Source organism: Lissotriton vulgaris, chromosome 8 (genome assembly GCF_964263255.1).
Source record: "Lissotriton vulgaris chromosome 8, aLisVul1.2, whole genome shotgun sequence".
NCBI classification, from domain to species: Eukaryota; Metazoa; Chordata; class Amphibia; order Caudata; family Salamandridae; genus Lissotriton; species Lissotriton vulgaris.
The window spans coordinates 61,488,859-61,510,369 of NC_141696.1; the positions used below are offsets into that span (position 1 = coordinate 61,488,859).

Genomic DNA, 21,511 nt, shown 5'->3' on the forward strand with positions numbered 1-21,511 from the left:
ACCAGCGAGGAGGGCCTGAAGCACTTGTAGTAAAGGACCAGTGAGGAGGGCCTGAGGCACTTGTAGTAATGGACCAGCGAGGAGGGCCTGAAGCACTCGTAGTAAAGGACCAGTGAGTCAGCCTGAGGCACTTGTAGTAAAGGAACAGCGAGGAGGGCCTGAGGCACTTGTAGTAAAGGACCAGTGAGGAGGGCCTGAGGCACTTGTAGTAAAGGACCAGTGAGGCAGCCTGAGGCACTCGTAGTGAGGGACCAGTAAGGACGGCCTGAGGCACTCGTAGTAAAGGACCAGTGAGGAGGGCCTGAGGCACTTGTAGTAATGGACCAGTGAGTCAGCCTGAGGTACTCGTAGTAAAGGACCAGCGAGGACAGCCTGAAGCACTCGTAGTGAAGGACCAGTGAGGCAGCCAGAGGCACTCGTCGTAAAGGACCAGTGAGGCAACCTGAGGCACTTGTAGTAAAGGACCAGCGAGGAGGGCCTGAGGCACTTGTAGTAAAGGACCAGTGAGGACGGCTTGAGGCACTTGTAGTAAAGGACCAGCGAGGAGGGCCTGAGGCACTCGTAGTGAGGGACCAGTAAGGACGGCCTGAGGCACTCGTAGTAAAGGACCAGTGAGGAGGGCCTGAGTCACTTGTAGTAAAGGACCAGCGAGGAGGGCCTGAGGCACTTGTAGCAAAGGACCAGCGAGGAGAGCCTGAGGCACTTGTAGTGAAGGACCAGTGAGGACGGATTGAGGCACTCGTAGTGAAGGACCAGTGCGTCAGCCTGAGGCACTCGTAGCGAAGGACCAGTGAGGCAGCCTGAGGCACTCGTAGTGAAGGACCAGTGAGGACGGTTTGAGGCACTCATAGTGAAGGACCAGTGAGGCAGCCTGAGGCACTCGTAGTGAAGGACCAGTGAGGACGGCTTGAGGCACTTGTAGTAAAGGACCAGTGAGGACGGCTTGAGGCACTCGTAGTAAAGGACCAGCGAGGAGAGCCTGAGGCACTTGTAGTAAAGGACCAGTGAGGCAGCCTGAGGCACTCGTAGTGAGGGACCAGTAAGGACGGCCTGAGGCACTCGTAGTAAAGGACCAGTGAGGAGGGCCTGAGGCACTTGTAGTAATGGACCAGCGAGGAGGGCCTGAAGCACTTGTAGTGAAGGACCAGTGAGGCAGCCTGAGGCACTCGTAGTGAAGGACCAGTGAGGACGGCTTGAGGCACTTGTAGTAAAGGACCAGCGAGGCGGCCTGAGGCACTTGTAGTAAAGGAACAGCGAGGACGGCCTGAGGCACTCGTAGTAAAGGACCAGTGAGGAGGGCCTGAGGCACTTGTAGTAAAGGACCAGCGAGGCAGCCTGAGGTACTCGTAGTAAAGGACCAGCGAGGAGGGCCTGAGGCACTTGTAGTAAAGGACCAGTGAGGACGGCTTGAGGCACTTGTAGTAAAGGACCAGCGAGGAGGGCCTGAGGCACTCGTAGTGAGGGACCAGTAAGGACGGCCTGAGGCACTTGTAGTAAAGGACCAGCGAGGAGGGCCTGAGGCACTTGTAGCAAAGGACCAGCGAGGAGGGCCTGAGGCACTCGTAGTAAAGGACCAGTGAGGAGGGCCTGAGGCACTTGTAGTAAAGGACCAGCGAGGCAGCCTGAGGTACTCGTAGTAAAGGACCAGTGAGGAGGGCCTGAGGCACTTGTAGTAAAGGACCAGCGAGGCAGCCTGAGGTACTCGTAGTAAAGGACCAGCGAGGAGGGCCTGAGGCACTTGTAGTAAAGGACCAGTGAGGACGGCTTGAGGCACTTGTAGTAAAGGACCAGCGAGGAGGGCCTGAGGCACTCGTAGTGAGGGACCAGTAAGGACGGCCTGAGGCACTTGTAGTAAAGGACCAGCGAGGAGGGCCTGAGGCACTTGTAGCAAAGGACCAGCGAGGAGGGCCTGAGGCACTTGTAGTAAAGGACCAGCGAGGAGGGCCTGAGGCACTTGTAGTAAAGGACCAGCGAGGAGGGCCTGAAGCACTTGTAGTAAAGGACCAGTGAAGAGGGCCTGAGGCACTTGTAGTAAAGGACCAGTGAGGCAGCCTGAGGCACTAGTAGTAAAGGACCAGCGAGGAGGGCCTGAAGCACTTGTAGTAAATACCAGTGAAGAGGGCCTGAGGCACTTGTAGTAAAGGACCAGTGAGGCAGCCTGAGGCACTAGTAGTAAAGGACCAGTGAGGAGGGCCTGAGGCACTTGTAGTAAAGGACCAGTGAGGCAGCCTGAGGCACTAGTAGTAAAGGACCAGTGAGGAGGGCCTGAGGCACTTGTAGTAAAGGACCAGTGAGGCAGCCTGAGGCACTAGTAGTAAAGGACCAGCGAGGAGGGCCTGAAGCACTTGTAGTAAAGGACCAGTGAGGCAGCCTGAGGCACTAGTAGTAAAGGACCAGCGAGGAGGGCCTGAAGCACTTGTAGTAAAGGACCAGTGAAGAGGGCCTGAGGCACTTGTAGTAAAGGACCAGCGAGGAGGGCCTGAGGCACCTGTAGTAAAGGACCAGCGAGGAGGGCCTGAAGCACTTGTAGTAAAGGACCAGCGAGGAGGGCCTGAGGCACTTGTAGCAAAGGACCAGCGAGGAGGGCCTGAGGCACTCGTAGTGAGGGACCAGTAAGGACGGCCTGAGGCACTCGTAGTAAAGGACCAGTGAGGAGGGCCTGAGGCACTTGTAGTAAAGGACCAGTGAGGAGGGCCTGAGGCACTTGTAGTAAAGGACCAGTGAGGCAGCCTGAGGCACTAGTAGTAAAGGACCAGCGAGGAGGGCCTGAGGCACTTGTAGTAAAGGACCAGCGAGGAGGGCCTGAGGCAGTCGTAGTGAAGGACCAGTGAGGACGGCTTGAGGCACTTGTAGTAAAGGACCAGCGAGGAGAGCCTGAGGCACTTGTAGTAAAGGACCAGCGAGGAGAGCCTGGGGCACTTGTAGTAAAGGACCAGCGAGGCAGCCTGAGGCACTCGTAGTGAAGGACCAGCGAGGAGGGCCTGAGGCACTCGTAGTGAGGGACCAGTGATGCAGCCTGAGGCACTCGTAGTAAAGGACCAGTGAGGAGGGCCTGAGGCACTTGTAGCAAAGGACCAGCGAGGAGGGCCTGAGGCACTTGTAGTAAAGGACCAGCGAGGAGGGCCTGAGGCACTTGTAGTAAAGGACCAGTGAGGACGGCTTGAGGCACTTGTAGTAAAGGACCAGCGAGGAGGGCCTGAGGCACTCGTAGTGAGGGACCAGTAAGGACGGCCTGAGGCACTCGTAGTAAAGGACCAGTGAGGAGGGCCTGAGGCACTTGTGTAAAGGACCAGCGAGGAGGGCCTGAGGCACTTGTAGCAAAGGACCAGCGAGGAGGGCCTGAGGCACTTGTAGTAAAGGACCAGCGAGGAGGGCCTGAGGCACCTGTAGTAAAGGACCAGCGAGGAGGGCCTGAGGCACTCGTAGTGAGGGACCAGTAAGGACGGCCTGAGGCACTCGTAGTAAAGGACCAGCGAGGAGAGCCTGAGGCACTTGTAGTAAAGGACCAGCGAGGAGGGCCTGAGGCAGTCGTAGTGAAGGACCAGTGAGGACGGCTTGAGGCACTTGTAGTAAAGGACCAGCGAGGAGGGCCTGAGGCACTTGTAGTAAAGGACCTGTGAGGACAGCCTGAGGCACTCATAGTAAAGGACCAGTGAGGACGGCTTGAGGCACTCGTAGTAAAGGACCAGCGAGGACGGCCTGAGGCACTCATAGTAAAGGACCAGTGAGGAGGGCCTGAGGCACTTGTAGTAAAGGACCAGCGAGGCAGCCTGAGGTACTCGTAGTAAAGGACCAGCGAGGAGGGCCTGAGGCACTTGTAGTAAAGGACCAGTGAGGACGGCTTGAGGCGCTTGTAGTAAAGGACCAGCGAGGAGGGCCTGAGGCACTCGTAGTGAGGGACCAGTAAGGACGGCCTGAGGCACTTGTAGTAAAGGACCAGCGAGGAGGGCCTGAGGCACTTGTAGCAAAGGACCAGCGAGGAGGGCCTGAGGCACTCGTAGTAAAGGACCAGTGAGGAGGGCCTGAGGCACTTGTAGTAAAGGACCAGCGAGGCAGCCTGAGGTACTCGTAGTAAAGGACCAGTGAGGAGGGCCTGAGGCACTTGTAGTAAAGGACCAGCGAGGCAGCCTGAGGTACTCGTAGTAAAGGACCAGCGAGGAGGGCCTGAGGCACTTGTAGTAAAGGACCAGTGAGGACGGCTTGAGGCACTTGTAGTAAAGGACCAGCGAGGAGAGCCTGAGGCACTTGTAGTAAAGGACCAGCGAGGAGAGCCTGGGGCACTTGTAGTAAAGGACCAGCGAGGCAGCCTGAGGCACTCGTAGTGAAGGACCAGCGAGGAGGGCCTGAGGCACTCGTAGTGAGGGACCAGTGATGCAGCCTGAGGCACTCGTAGTAAAGGACCAGTGAGGAGGGCCTGAGGCACTTGTAGTAAAGGACCAGCGAGGAGGGCCTGAGGCACTTGTAGCAAAGGACCAGCTAGGAGGGCCTGAGGCACTTGTAGTAAAGGACCAGCGAGGAGGGCCTGAGGCACTTGTAGTAAAGGACCAGTGAGGACGGCTTGAGGCACTTGTAGTAAAGGACCAGCGAGGAGGGCCTGAGGCACTCGTAGTGAGGGACCAGTAAGGACGGCCTGAGGCACTCGTAGTAAAGGACCAGTGAGGAGGGCCTGAGGCACTTGTAGTAAAGGACCAGCGAGGAGGGCCTGAGGCACTTGTAGCAAAGGACCAGCGAGGAGGGCCTGAGGCACTTGTAGTAAAGGACCAGCGAGGAGGGCCTGAGGCACCTGTAGTAAAGGACCAGCGATGAGGGCCTGAGGCACTCGTAGTGAGGGACCAGTAAGGACAGCCTGAGGCACTCTTAGTAAAGGACCAGTGAGGAGGGCCTGAGGCACTTGTAGTAAAGGACCAGCGAGGAGGGCCTGAGGCACTCGTAGTGAGGGACCAGTAAGGACGGCCTGAGGCACTCGTAGTAAAGGACCAGCGAGGAGGGCCTGAGGCACTCGTAGTGAGGGACCAGTAAGGACGGCCTGAGGCACTCGTAGTAAAGGACCAGCGAGGAGAGCCTGAGGCACTTGTAATAAAGGACCAGCGAGGAGAGCCTGGGGCACTTGTAGTAAAGGACCAGCGAGGAGGGCCTGAGGCACTTGTAGTAAAGGACCAGTGAGTCAGCCTGAGGCACTCGTAGTAAAGGACCAGTGAGGACGGCTTGAGGCACTTGTAGTAAAGGACCAGCGAGGAGGGCCTGAGGCACTCGTAGTAAAGGACCAGTGAGGAGGGCCTGAGGCACTTGTAGTAAAGGACCAGCGAGGAGGGCCTGAGGCACTTGTAGCAAAGGACCAGCGAGGAGGGCCTGAGGCACTTGTAGTAAAGGACCAGTGAAGAGGGCCTGAGGCACTTGTAGTAAAGGACCAGTGAAGAGGGCCTGAGGCACTTGTAGTAAAGGACCAGTGAGGAGGGCCTGAGGCACTAGTAGTAAAGGACCAGCGAGGAGGGCCTGAGGCAGTCGTAGTGAAGGACCAGCGAGGACGGCTTGAGGCACTTGTAGTAAAGGACCAGCGAGGAGGGCCTGAGGCACTTGTAGTAAAGGACCAGTGAAGCAGCCTGAGGCACTCGTAGTGAAGGACCAGTGAGGCAGTTAGAGGCACTCGTAGTGAAGGACCAATGAGGCAGACTGAGGCACACGCAGTGAGGGACCAGTGAGGCAGCCTGAGGCACACGCAGTGAGGGACCAGTGAGGCAGCCTGAGGCACTCGTAGTAAAGGACCAGCGAGGAGGGCCTGAGGCACTTGTAGTGAGGGACAAGCGAGGCAGCCTGAGGCACTCGTAGTGAAGGACCAATGAGGCAGACTGAGGCACTTGTAGTGATGGACCAGTGAGGCAGCCTGAGGCACTTGTAGTGAGGGACCAGTGAGGCGGCCTGAGGCACTTGTAGTAGCGGACCAGCGAGGAGGGCCTGAGGCACTCGTATTGATGGACTAGTGAGGCGGCCTGAGGCACTCGTAGTAAAGGACCAGCGAGGACAGCCTGAAGCATTCGTAGTGAGGGACCAGTGAGGCGGCCTGAGGCACTCGTAGTGCAGGACAGTGAGGCGGCCTGAGACACTCACAGAGAGCGACCCAGCGAGGCAGCCTGAGGCATGTGTGAGGGGAATCTGTTGCAGCTTTGTAAATAGTCTGATGAATGTTTCCTGAGGAGAGGAGGGGCCTCCTATGAAGTAAACCGGTTACACGGTCGGAGGCTCTCTGTTGTATATTTAACAACAGTTTCATGCATCCACGTTGAAAGACCTGGTGCAAATTTGCGGAAACCTGGTTCCATACTTCTGGCAAAGACCTGGAAACCTTGGTGAAGGGGTTGCTCATCTGTGGTGCTGTGTAGAGCATCTCTTAGCTACAATTCTGTGCACATGTCAGGGCTGGATGCATTTCTGTGTGATGCTCTCAGACATGTCTACAAAGGTAGTCGGATAGATGTTTGGGTGACCTTCGCATGCATATTCTGGGCTCACCTTAGTTAGGGCCACTGGAATTATGCGGCAGGGGAGGACCAAATTAAGCAGCAGGGTTGATTACATTATGTAGCAAGAAAAGGTCAATTATGTGGGTTAATGTGGCATACTTTGTGATAGTTTTAATTCATTATTTTGCCATTTTTACACATCTTATTACTGGCTCAGCAAAGTTCCTCCTTAGTTTCGGTTTAACCCACAAACACTGCTATAAGCAAGAGAAAGGTGACCAGTCAACGCTTACCAAGGGCCTTCCACTGCACTGCAACATACACTGCTGAGTTTTTAGGAACTTTTGATCCTTTTGAACAAGAAACAATTTTTGTTGAAATCTGAAGATTATAAAGACCAGGATGGATTATGTGGCAAACGTGACAAACCCAGAAACGCCGAAAATGCTGCATCTACAAAATCGCAAACATCCAGCGACCCTGACCTTAGTGCATTTTGAGGAAAAGTTACTGCACAAATGGAAGGGTCCGACATTGCTGGAAGAAGGCGGTACCTGAGGTGGAAGCGGGTTGTACTGACACAGCCACTGGGCGGTGGGCTTTTTAGGAACATTTTGGGCACCTACACTCATAGTATTTTTAGTCCATATGTATCAAGCCCAAATGCGTTCGCAAACGCCGAAATTCGCAGAATTTCGGCGTTTGCGAATGCATTTTCGTTAAATGGAATGTATCACACAAACCTGCATGCAAAATAAGGAATCGTAAAATTTGCAATTCCTTTTTTTTTGCAGTTGAATTTAAGGAATCGCAAATTTTGCGATTCCTTAAATGCAATGTAAGAAGCACAAAAAAAGTGCAATTTTGTCTTAAGGAATCGCAAATTACCACCAAATTCAGCTTGGTGGTAATTTGTGATTTCTCTGAAAAATGCACATTTTTGCATTTTTCAAAGTGCCATGTGGCACACACACATGCCCTTAGGGCATGTATGTGTGCCACATGTGCACCCATGCATATTTCAGGGGTGCAACAGGGTGTCCTTTGTACACCCCTGCACTCTTGAAATTATTCTCAGTTTGCGATTCTCAAATTGCGAATCGCAAATAGAGAATACCTTCACATTCATTCATATGGGCCTCGCTATTTGAGAATCGCAAATAAGGTTGATGATACATATGGCCCTAAATGATTTATTTTACACATTAAGCACTGCAGATTCTGCCAAGAACTAAAGTTCATCCTATTAGAGCATACAGACATGATTTAGCAGAGGAGTACATTCTTAGCGGTACTGAGACATACATGCTCACCTGGGACATACATAGATACTTTGATGTGCTGAGATATATGGCAGGATGGCTCAGGTAATTTAATGTTTGCGGCTGGCAAGAGGGCGGTGAGCTGGGAGTCATGCCTGAACCCCAGCAAGAGATACCCTGCCTTTGATGCTTCCATAGTTCCGTAAACTGTGCACTTTTTGTGGGTACTGACAAACATCTGTAATTCACAGCGCTTAGAAAGAGCAGAGGTGCAGTATGCAGTGTTTCATACAACACAAGTTATTATGTAGTTATACAGAGGCATGCGGAGGCCTGCATACTTAGCAGAAACGTGCATACTTAGACATATACAACGTGACAAGCTGCAACATACATATTTAGACATACCTCCTGAGACAAAAATACAATGTAAATAAGGGTCTCAGGGGAATTGATTAATGACAGAAACACCTCTGCTCCCCAATCACAGTCTAAACAACTAATGGGAGATGCTCAGTCAATTCTTAAGGAACAGAAAAATCCTGAATGCTGCTGAAATGCAGGGACCCAATTCAAATGGTTTGCCCACCACCTGACTAGAATAAAGAGTCCATCGGCCCACCCTTATTGGCGGAGATTCGTCATCTGGAGCTCAAGGAGAACTAGATCTAGGACCACAGCCCTGAGCCACCTTGCCCTGCTGGGTACCTGTTCTCATGCTCCTAAAGGCTCTTGCCAAGGTGGATGTTCAAACCATGTGAACTCGAGTGAAGTGCAGTGCTCAAGTGTGTGAAAAGTTAAAAATGGCTATTTGGACAAAAAATATGTTTATTAAAGATTGTCCAAGTGTCATATTTAAAATAACCTGATAGTCAATATTGACTATCTCCTGGCTATGGCTAATGCGGTCGACATGTTTCGCCGTACTGGTCAAACTTAAAATAGAATAAGGATATTTAGGTAAATCTGTGGCACTTGCCACCCTACCAGACACGCAGTGTACGTGTTTGGAGCACCGACGGACAGGTAGGGAGGAGAGAGGTCTTTTTCCTTAACTTTTGAGTATTGCTCCTTCCCTTTGCTTTCCCTTAGTAGTTGGCTTTTCCAATGACCTTGCAGGGAGGGGAGGGTGTCTGCATTATACTTCTAGTGGCTTATACTTTACCTAGACGTTTTTGCTCACTTTTTAAATATATTTTTAGCGAACTGCTAGGTCAGATATAGACCAAGGTTCCTCCAAGATACATTAGAACTGCACAATTCTGGAGGCTCTCTTGGAAACTGGGAGTGTGACCGAGATTATACTAGTCTTCCTGCATGTTTATGCTATCAGGAGCTGAGTGTTACTTGGTTTTTGATTATAGGTTTTTGATAATGTTTAACGTTGATGTAAAGTATACAAACAGAGTAGTTTCAACATGCAACTTCTTTGTCTCACTTTACATGTAAACAGAGCGGGCTTCCTTCTCCGAGCAGTCAGCCGGGTGAGGTGAGGTTTTCCTCCCACATAAAGCTGGGTAAGTGAAGAATAGTTTCTCTAGAAAACGATGATATTTGCACTTGCACGAAACCACGATTTGGGTTGTATAATGAGTAGTGCATAAACTTCACTACCGAACTATAATTGCTGATGCTGCGATGTGTTAAAATCCCTTCAATAGTTTGACCCTTGTATTTCTTTAATTTCAGGAAAGAAGAGGTAGCTCTTACCTGCAAGCACGTACACTGCGTGTCTGGTAGGGTGGCAAGTGCCACAGATTTACCTAAATATCCTTGTTCTATTTTATGTTTACACAGTTTTTCATGCACTAGTTGTGAGTTTTTTCCTGCAGTAGCCTATATTACTTAGCATCTAGGTCCTGAAGAAAGCCGGGTCAGTTGACCAGTACGGCTGAAACATGTCGACCGCATTAGCCATAGCCAGGAGATAGTCAATATTTCTCATACTATCAGGTTATTTTAAATATGACACTTGGACAATCTTTAATAAACATATTTTTTGTCCAAATAGCCATTTTTAACTTTTCACACACTTGAGCACTGCACTTCACTCGAGTTCACATGGTTTGAACATCCACCTTGGCAAGAGCCTTTAGGAGCATGAGAACAGGTACCCAGCAGGGCAAGGTGGCTCAGGGCTGTGGTCCTAGATCTAGTTCTCCTTGAGCTCCAGATGACGAATCTCCGCCAATAAGGGTGGGCCGATGGACTCTTTATTCTAGTCAGGTGGTGGGCAAACCATTTGAATTGGGTCCCTACATTTCAGCAGCATTCAGCATTTTTCTGTTCCTTAAGAATTGACTGAGCATCTCCCATTAGTTGTTTATACCTCCTGAGACACCTATACTCACATGAGCGGTACACATTTTGGCATACATACTTAGCCATGATGCAGCATGCATATTTAGTTGAGATGTATAGTATTAGCCGAGATTAATACTTTAGATATGCTGAGATATACTACATTAAGTTTCTGTAGGGTGATTAGGGGAAGCATAACTAATCAGGATGGGATTAGGCCGGGGCAAAATTTAAATTACGCCAGTGTAAATTCTATTCATACTTGTTATGCAAAATGTACGAATTTATGCCGTAATGCCATTTTGCATAATTATGTTCCATTCATTTGCGGCACAAATGTATAAACCACGAACAAAGACAGTATGAGACTCACAGAGATCTGATTCAGCCATATTTAGATATGCTGGGGCATACATACATAGCTGAGGCATGTCCCTTTAGACATACTTAGACATGTTTTACATGCATACGTAGCTGATTGGTACATATGTGGGGGTGCTGAGGCACATACATATTCAGACACAGACTTAGAGATGCTGAGGCACACATACACAGTTGAGACATACATATTTGAAATACACATACTTACACTTGGTGAGATGTACTTAGCTGAGACGTAGATGTAGACATACATACTTAGACATGTTAAAATATTGCCGCATATTTAAACATGCACACTTAGACATGGTACCATATACATTCACACATAGCTGAGACATAGATACTTAGACATCTTAAGAAAAACATGCATATTTAACTGGGCACAGAGATGTTACGATATGCATGCACATATTTAGATATGTTAAGATATGTATGCATATTTAGATACACACACAGACACAGTATGATATACATGCATATGTAGCTAAGACATGCATACTGAGATATGTTAAGATATACATATATAGAAGTAGAGATGTTATGATATATATGCATTCTTAGCTGAGACAAACATACTCAGACATATTTAAATATACATGCCTATTAAGACATACATACATTTGTTATAATATACTTTCATTCTTAGCTGGGACATACATACTTAAACTAAACATGCATATTTGAATGTACATAGACATGTTATGTAATATATGGGTTTTAGCTGTTGCATACATACTGAGTCATGCTATGTTATACATGCGTATTTAGCTGAGACATATAGAAATGTTAAGATATAAAGGTGTATTAACACATACATACTTGGACATTATCAGATGTACATGACTAAATGTTAAATATATAAACATGTTCTGACATTCCTAGCTGTGACATACATACTGAGGCTGCTGAAACAGATGGAATTAGAGCCCTTCATGGGACTTGTCCCATAGACACTCTGCTCTGTCTTATGCATATCCCCCTGGTGTATCATGTCTGCCAGGAGCCCTCCACCATGGTCGCAGCCGAGGCTGTGGACTTACTTGTAGATAGCCTTTGCTGCGTCGGTCACCTCCTTCCCCGCTTCCTCTTCGGAGCCCAAAAATGGCAGCGCCGTGAACTTGCTTTTGTGGAACTCGTAGAGTAGAACTAGCACCAGGGAGGTCAGGTGTGCAGGCTGCAGGCGAGGAGAGAGGGAGGAAAGCACAACAGGAACCATCTTTAATGCAAATGGAATGCTCACAAGAACTAGATCTGAGGATTCACAGAGCAGAGATGGACAGAGCGCGCCACTGGTTTGGGGGAAAGACTAAAGTAAAGTATGCCGTACTGAGACTGAGCATAAAAAGTCATTCGCAGACAGAAGACACAAGGACTGAAGCCAGACTTGTGTGCCTGGCTAAAGAAAATCTTCAAGTTGCATTGACCACATTTTCAATTCTCTGCTTCACAGGCAACTCCCAGTAAACTTCCAGGAGCGGACCGGCTTTGAATGAAGCCACCCTAACAAGCCCTGGAGCTTTGCTTTCCCAGCTGGCTGTGAGCAACAGTTTTTCTCTCCACTAGATGCATCACTGTGTTTTCCTTGTTACGTGATGTGTTCCTCTGCCTAAAAATAGTGCATTGTGGGCCATTCAGGATTTAAAGGAGAAGTAGCCAATAAAAAGAGCCCAGACAGCCAGGGGGAGGGGTGTGTCAGGAAAGCTTTGAGGGCCTCATTTATGAAAAGTGGCGCATCACTTTTAATTGCGCCCTCCCTGCGACATGCTGGATGGTCATATTTACAGAATGACGCATCATGTTGCAAGGAGTTACAGATACGTCAGTATTTCTGACGTATCTGTAGGCGCCAAAATGACGCATGGCTGGAGTGTGTCACAAAAGTGACGCAACTCCAGCAATGGGTCATTTCAAATGGGCAAGTCCCATTTCAAATGTGCCTGCGTCAGTCTTACGCCTGCCATGAGGCTGGCGTAAGATATTGACGCATTTGCGTCCTAGAAGTGGCGCAGTGAAATCTCATAAATTTCACTGCGTCCCCTCTACGAGGTTTACTTGCATCAAAGCGCCCCCCTGCATACGTTATACCTGCCACAGGTATAATGTGGCGCAGGGGTTTACAAAGTGACACATCTACCTAGATGCGTCACTTTGTAAATATGACGCATCATCGCACATTTTATACCCTGCTGGAGCGTCACAAAAAGTGACACACCGACGGCGCAAAAGTGACGCAAGGGCTCATAAATAAACCCCTCATTATCTGGAGCTCTGGAAAGCCATCTGCTATTAAGTTTGCAACTATTCATCTGTGGGTGTTGTAAATATACGCATGGTTGCCACACGTGAGGAAGCAGAGTCTGACCGCTTGCTCAGTTTCACGGCATTAGGGTTTGCCTTTAATTTGCGGGCTGAGCTCAAGACCCCCAGGAAAGGCTATGAAGCAAAAGATCCAGTAAGTTCACTCTGTGGCTTGGACCCTCAATCACTGCCTCATCTGATCCACCAAAGCTAAACACAATTGGTTGAAAGACTTGGAGGGCCTGCCCAGGGCTTAGACAGCCCTTGTCACTTGGGGCCACAAGGATAGACTTGGGTGTGAGAGGCATGAAGAGGAGAAGCTTTGAACAGTTTATTTCAGTTTATTGTGTGCTCTCAGCCACCATCGATGCCGCTAAAGGTGGCACTGGCAATTTTTAATTGGGGTTTGAAGGAAATTGTTGGGTTTCCCTTCAGGAATTGGTTAAAACCTGTACTGAAAACTAGTGTAATTGAAAATAGTTTTAACGCGAACATGAGGAATGTGGGGTATATTTTTAAGGGGATAGTGCCGCCAGATTTTACTTTCAGCGACGTTCTGGTGGTGCTATGCTGCTCTCCATATTTACAAGGCGGCGCTTCACTTTGAGTGAAAGGGGCATTCAATGGGTGTAGCTGTGGGAGTTAAACTGCAACACCTGTTGCATTTTGACGCTTCCCAGATGTACAAGGATGTAGATATCTGAGGCAGCGCAAAAAACTTACGCAAGGCAATAGAAGGCATTAGAATGGTGCAACGAGGAGAAATACTTTTATTTCTCATAGTTTTTGCTTTTTACAATGTGTGCTGCATTCCAAGCACATAGAAGTAACAAATCACCATTAATGATTGTTTATGTGAAGGAAGGGACACCAACCTACACAAACAATAATCACCTGCAACGTAGGCACCTTTGCGCTATGGTGCAAGAGTGCCTGTATTGGAACTAGGCAGCTAATTTTAGCGCTACGCAAAACACAGGGGTGCATTATATTGTTGAAAACACAGCGCATCGCTGCATTTTGGAAATGGTGAAGCACGGCGCAGCCAAATTTGGTGCAGCTTCGCTTTCTGATATTTCCTTGTAAATATGCCCCGCTGGCTTAGCCGTAGTTCTGGAGTTGCAAAGGTGGGCTGTTTTAATTTACCTGCACACTTAGATGAACATGTCCCCTGGTCTATCCGAGGGTTGCGGCTAGTCTATGGTACGGGTACCTGGGAGTGCGTTCCGTTCCTTGGAAGTGTTTGTAATGTTTGTCGCGTTGAGGTTCAAATTACGGTCCTTGTTTTACTTGTATGTGGGGAATAGAATGAAGCGAGTGACGTGATGTCAGACCCAGATCATGTCAGATAATTTGTACAGACTGTAAGAGATGCAGTCTAGAAGAAGTCAGGGCAGTAAATGTATGTTGACCTCTCTTCACTCTTTGAAAGCAATAGATTTGGTGTCAGATGAAATTTTATGAAGGTGATTTTTATCTTTTGTTGGTTTTGTGGAGTTGTAGGGCTTTAATATAGCCTTATAGCCCGCCGTAGAGGGCTATACCGGCTATTAAAGGCCCTCTTCAGCGTTAAAGGCCCCGAGCCGAAGGCGAGGGCCTTTAACAAGGGAGAGGGACTCTAATAGCGGTATAGCCCATCTACGAAGGGCTATAAGGCTATTAGAACATTCTGTCACTAGAGGATAGAATGTTCTAACACAAAAATAAAGCCTTTTGGAAGCGTGAGGGGATTGGAATCCCCTCAGGCTCCCTGAAGCCTTTGTTCACAGCCAGAGCTGTGAACAAAGTATCATTGGAATGTTGGAGCTCCTGGCTTATACCAGCCATTATAAGCCCAGAGCACTCCATTGTTTTCAATGGAGCTGCCAACATTGCAATGTTCTAATATTTACTAAACAAGACTTGACAGTCCACAAACCGAGGCAGAGAATCCCTACATTTCCTACGTAGTCTGCCCATTTCTCTGACACGTACCGTGCTACTACGCTCTGCTCTTAAGCTATAAACTCAATAAGTCTTTGAAACTTATTGTCAATCTCATGCTATTAATACAACATGGTTTCCTGTTGCTTTGGAGTTACGCCTGTTTAACTACTCCGCGTATCAATGCACAATCAGCATTTTACAGAGGAAACATTATGTGCTGAAAACAAAGGTTGCCAACTCTACACAACAATGCAGCCCTCTTTCTACTGCTCATTTATTCCTTCTGTTCTCCTCTTGATAAGGCACGTGCATCTGATAACACAAGCAGCAACTCCCAGGCTGGCTGCGCCTCAACATTGTATGTGCGTTGAATAAATCCAGTGCCAGCCTGGCGCGGATCAGGCGGAGCTGGCGAGAGAGGAACAGTCAACAGAAGAAGCAAGGATCACCCAAGCAACGCACACTACTGCTTCTGTAGTAGTGAACGGGGTCTGGCTGTGCAGAGTTTTACCTCTCCTTGTAGTTGTAATGTAGGGTCAATAATAGGGGGCTTAATGCAAACCATATGCAAAAAAGTGCAATAGACAACTAACTGGTCTGCGGGTTATACTACTACTAACATCCTGGCACAAGGACAAAGAAAGGGCCGTGTTTATGAAAAGTGGCGCATCGCTGGGCAAAAACAGCGATGCATCACTTTTCATAGCACCATCATTATGACCCCATCAATGTGCCATTTTTACAGTACGGTGTTCCGTGGCGCAAGGATGTACACCTACATCAGAAATTCTGATGTAGCTGGTGACACAAAGTGATAAATTGCTGGAGTGTTTCTGAAAACTGATGCAGTTCTAGCAATGTGTCATAACCCACGGGTGAGTCCCATGTGAAAAGCCCTTCATCGATCCTTACGTCTGCTTGAAGCAGCCCTAAGATTTTGATGCAGCCAAGTCATAGAAGTGGTGAAGTGAAATCTCGTAGATTTTACTGTGCCACTTCTATAAGCCATTTTTACAGGGGATTGCCCACCCCGCAATCAGTATACGTCAAGCAGGTATAATGTAGCGCGGGCCTTTACAAAGTGGCGCATCTGCCTAGATGTGTCACTTTGTAAATAGAGCGCAGTGTGGCACATTGATTACGCTGCTCCTGTGTCACAAAAAAGTGACTCAACGGCAGCGCAAGTCTTTCATAAATAAGGGCCAAAATATCTAAAGAGAAGTATAGATTTACTATTCCTAACTCCACATCGACGTACCTTGAAGATATATCTACCACACAGGTACATATATGTGGTATAGAAAATCTAGATTTATGTACTTGTGAATATTTTTTTCTGAATTTTGTCCTCAATATTCTGTCCCACCGATACTTGGGGTTCGATATTCAGGGTGTAAAACATATGGCTGTGCATGGGGTTTTTTATTCACTTTGGAATGTTATAGATCTCAATCGCAAGTAAAAATGGCCACAATATATACTATAACTAAGGCTCCTAGGTTTCTGTTTTTGCTGATATTTACAGATAAATACAGAAGAAAAACTATGTGTTTCCTATCTGTATTTATTTTTCAGAGGAAAAATACTGAAAATGTAGTTTCTTGTGAGTGACTCTCAATGCTGTCTTTGGCGAGTTACAGACCAAGATCCGAACAGATACAGAGCATAAGAGAGTTAAAAACCAGAACACGAGATTTCCTTTAAATATAGGCATTTGTTAACAAACATGCACTTGTAGAATATTGCTAATATTTACCTGTGGCTGTAGTGTTTTATTATATTTGGCTGCTTAATTTCCTAAAAGGTGATAGTCATTCAAGTATGAGTGCAAGTTTAGCAGTTAAATAAATGTGGAAATACACCATTTTACAACTCCATTTATTTTCAAAACACTCAAATAAATGTGGATAAGTACGAATAACATGGCCAAAAAAGAAATATGGATAATACTAACAGAAATGACAGTATTGTTCGATCCATTTTGAGACAAAATTAAGACTTTAGTGCCACTTTTTTATGAAATGTATTTTATTTTTGGTTTTTATTGATTGTACAAAAATAGATTTGACCAATATATATGGATAGAACAATACTGTAATGCATTGTGTAATTTCCAATATGGTAATTTTTTTAACAAAACTAATTATTAAAATCTGAATTTATTTTGAACTTATTGCCTCCCTATTGTTCTTATATTGCATACTGTTGTGTTTTATGTTATTGTCTAACTTGAGTTGGATATTTTAGATTGCCTAGGATTGTTTTTCTCAAACAGTGTATCCCTGTCCTAGGAATCATACTATTCATGGTTCAGGGGGTCCTTGTTTTTCACGAATATATCACTAAACCTGGCCTGACTCCCCCTGCACCAGAACCTCCTCATATCCGTTCAACCTCACAGACTTATTCATCCTTACACTCATTGATCCATCCATTCATCCATCAATCAATACAAAGACTTATAGATGCATCTTTATGCCCATTCACCCATACATCTGTACATTGTCACACTCACTCATTCGTTCTTCCGCTCATTCATTCCTCTATCTGTCCTCTTATTATAGCTAGTCACCCGGCCTGCACGCTCATCCACTCATCATTCATCAACACTCACATATTCATCCATCCATCATCCACCCACACACTCCTTGGTTCATTCATTTGTGTTTCTTCACACTACCATTCATCAGTCCTCATATTCATTCACCTCCTATCCATTGCAACCTCATAGATACAGGCAACCATGTTCTTACTCATTCCCCCATTCATATATCCTCAAACACATTCTTTCACCTGTCCATCCTCACACACATTCATCCACCCTCATGCTCCCTTTCATCCATCGTCTGGCTCTCATTCATGCAGCCATCAGTCCTCTTCATGGACATTCAACATCCATATTTACACTTTCACTCTATCATCAGTTCACTCATCTATCTTCCTACTATTTCATCCAGATGTAATGAACGCATGAATTTACAAACAACCCAGACCTACTGGCTTTGTTCAATATTTATATTTTAAATGATTAAGAGCCCGATTTAGATCTTGGTGGATGGGTTTCTCCATCACAAGGGTGACGGATATCATGTCCACCAAAATAGAAATTCTATGGAATATAATGGTATTTTTATTTCGGCGGAGGGGTTATCCCTCACCGTTGAGACAGAGTGACCCGTCCGTCGAGATCTAAACCAGGCCCTACGTTTTTAGTGATAACTGATAAGAGAATGAAACGCAAGTTTTCATCGTAACGCGATAACTCACACTAGAGATGTGGGGACCTCAGTGCTTAATTTGTGCCGGTGCTATCCGGTGCTTAGCACCGGCACTTAAATGTCAGGGCCGGGTCTATGAATCAGCGCACACCCACATTGATGACCATGTGTAATTGTAAATAACTTCTTTATTGATTGATTGTAGCTCTCTGTTCTTACTCTCTCTGTCACAGTCTCACACACACTGTCTGTGCAGCGGCAGCCAGCCACACAGGCCCGCCCCGCGGCCGCCCCTGCAGCATGGGTGACGTGACACAGAGAGAACACAGAGGATGTCAACACTCACCGGCGCGCAGTGGCCGCGGCGTCAGTCTTCTTCACACTAACTCTCTTGCACTGTGCGCTGCCTGCTCCGGACTGGGCGGTGCTGCTCCCGCTAGTTACTCGTCGTGTCTGACTCTGGCAGTGACTCATCTAACTGACTATGTCATGTCACCAACTTGAACTGCGCACTGCGACCACGGTTATTGAACAACGCCATTTAATGCCTGAAAAATTGCTCACACTGCTGCTCAGCTCAGAGAGTCTCAGTCAGACTCAGTCCGCCTCGCGGCTCGACGCATAAATGCACACTGTTACTGCAACATTTAACTGCTGACGTGACGCGACTTTAGAATTAAATAATTACCGCTGACGCTGAGGTGCCCTGAAACATATTTCGCCCGTTCCACACTCCCACCAACATTGCACTCCTACAATGAGGGAATATTATTGTTGCCCTGAAAATAATTTCACTTGATTGACTCGACTCCACAACATCATCGTATGACCTCGGTTCGAAGTGCCCTATGATACCCCACAGGCGCAGAGAATATATAAATAAAATTGAATAATAAATACAATATGTATATAATTAATTAAATAATGTGTGAAGTCAAGTTTCGTTTTTCATCATCATGGAGGGTTGTTGATAGTTTCTGTTTGACTTGTGGGCGGGCCGCGGAAATTCAGTTGGTGGGGCGGGGGGCCCGGGCCGGGATGGAGCCTGGAGGTTCTGATGGGGGTAGGGCTGGCCGGGGGCTGTGCACGCAGATTTTTTTTTCACTGTGAGTGTGACTGGTTGGCTCTAGCTAGCCACGCCCCAGCTTAACCGCGCTGCGCAGTTCGTTCCCCCTCGCACGCCACAAGTGTGTCCTCCGAGTCCTGTCCATTAAGTTAGCCCCCGGCCCGGCCAACGCATACAACGACGACTAACCACCTGGGCTGGGGCTGTGTGCACACTGCTGCTGCCTGCAACTGGCGGTTTTGCCTGGTGGAGTGACGTCGCGTGAGTGCAGCAAGCAACTGCAAGTACTTGTGTGCACTGCACTACAGACTGCGGCCTGGCTGGCCCTGGTAGCAAGCTGCAGCAGGCAGGCAGCAAAGTTACAACAACCAGGCAGTGCAGTGTGAAGCAGAGCTGCAGCTGTGCCGGCCGGTCCCACCACCACCCACCCACGACGAATAAAGGTAAGAAGAACTAAGAAGCTCCAGCTCCAAATTAAGTGAAGCACTTTAAGAGTTTCAAGTTAAGCTGACCCAGTCGGGTCAGCTGCTGAGCTGCTCCCACACTTACTTTGTTATTCCGGTGGACGAAGGGAGGGGAGGGGCGGGGGCTAGGAGCGAGGTGGGGTGCCGATTCCGAATATATGTTTAATTTTAATGATAAGGGGGCATGCATGATGCAGCAGGGCAGCTTTCTATTCTAATCATACGCTATTTTTCCGCTCCAATTTCAAGCTCTGAAGCTAAAGATAAGGGGAGGGGGCGGGGGGAGGCCTGGGGAGGAAGGATTCAATTCAAAATGTAGGTAACTTATTGGACGGCGGGATACACTTTACAGGCAGCCTGCCTCTGCCTGGCAGTCTGGGCGGGGGAGGGGCGGCCCGTCCCAGGCGCCACTAGTTTGGGGGCAGTGGCCGCACAGCACAGGTGGCCCGTGGCAGCAGGCTTTATAATTTGTTTGGGTTCACTTGCGCTCGAGCTGACAGTAGATTACAGCGCTCCGAGGTGCGCAACAGGCCACGCCGTGCACCAAGCAATGAGAAACAATTCCTTTCAGCTCCAGTCTCCAAAGGTTTCCAAGGTGCTTAGAACTAGAAACCTTGCAATGGGTTCTTTGCGAAGGTTAAGGGGTTCTGCCATCGTTGTCATGGGCCTAACCTGCAAAATCATTAGTTAAACAGGTTTTAATTACGCAGAAATAAATTAAGACTTGATTGGGTTTAGCAGGCCATCTCAGCAGCAGGTGCACAACACACTGAGCCATCTAATTGCTGACTTACTCGCGAGCTCCCGCGCCTCTGAGTAATACAAGTAACATTAAGAGGGTGGTTTGCTTATCGGCACCCTGGGGGTAATTGGATTAACAGAGGTCTCTATTTCACTGCCTTGCTGTGGTGACCTGAGAAGCAACCCACCTCCCAAGTTCGGCACCCCCCACACCGCCCTGGTCTGGCCTTTGTCAATATCAACAACGCCTCCTTGACACTACTGTAAGCTCGCAGCTTCAAAGCTTCTGTCTGTGTCTGAGTAGCGCTCCTAAAATGTTTTTTTCTATGGCAAGCAAACAAGCAACCTCTTTGCAACGATATACTCATTTACTACTGCCAGTAACTCATGAGGTGAAGGCAATTTACCAACTATCTACACGTGAATCAAGGAGCTGGGGCACCATTTAAGAAAGCAAGCAATTTATCTGAATGGGCACCTACACCAGGAATAACCAAACAGATTGTGACTAGGCTAAATGCTTGCACATCAAATTCAAACTGTATCTGAAGTATTATTAGTAATTCACATCTAAAGGAGGCAAATTTCAAATGTCACAAATAAGAAAAAAGAGGCAGTCCTTATGGTGGTGCTCACATGGTGACAGCTGGTATAGCATTCCGGACAAGTTGAGAGAAAGGCACTGAAGAACACACTCATCTGGGCCCATAAAAAAACGTTGAAAAGGCTGGTCCTTTTGTGTGCTAGGATTTCCAGGCAATAACGCTTATGTAGAAAGTATAAACTCCCAGGAAAGGTGTATGCAAGATGGCAGAAGATGTTCAATATACGGCTCTATGCAAAGTGTAACAACCATTGGTGAATGCAATGCATAAGTATTGTGATGAAGTGCTTTCTGTCCACATGTAACATTTATATTGGTCTTTATAACCAGAGGGAGGTTGTGATTGTGAAGTACCTTAATTTGCATCAGGCCCTTGCCCCCCTTGTAGAGCATGGTTTAAAGGGTGTTGTTTGTGGTTTACCCATATGGACATGATCCATGTGGTCTGGCAACATGGTGGAAGCAGCTATAAAAAAAACAAAAATTTGCAATGCAATAGGTCTCGCATTTATACAAGTTTGAGCTACTGACATTGCAAATGACAATGGCTTTTATTTTTGTTTTTAAAACAAAAATAAAAGGCATTGTCATTTACAATGCCAATAGCTCAAACTCGCGTAAATGTGAGACCTATTGCATTGCAAATGCTTGTTATTAAATGTGTTGATATATTTTAATCGAGCAGGTTAAACTTATTTCTACAAATGGATTTCTGCCCTGAAACTGAGTAATTTCTCATTTTTATGACTGTATGCGTAACCCTGTTAGAGGTACACAGGGGGGTAAGAGAGA

General features: G+C 47.5%; 1 protein-coding gene across 1 annotated transcript in view; it reads right to left on the bottom strand.

The window, feature by feature from the left end:
* The window catches only part of LOC147693383 (protein NSUN7-like), a 162,218-nt gene that overhangs the window by 104,485 nt on the left and 36,222 nt on the right, over positions 1–21,511 (bottom strand). The window contains exon 3 of the mRNA XM_086933716.1: positions 11,443–11,576. Coding sequence (XP_086789842.1) covers positions 11,443–11,576 — 134 coding nt within the window. The remainder of the gene's footprint in view (positions 1–11,442; positions 11,577–21,511) is intronic.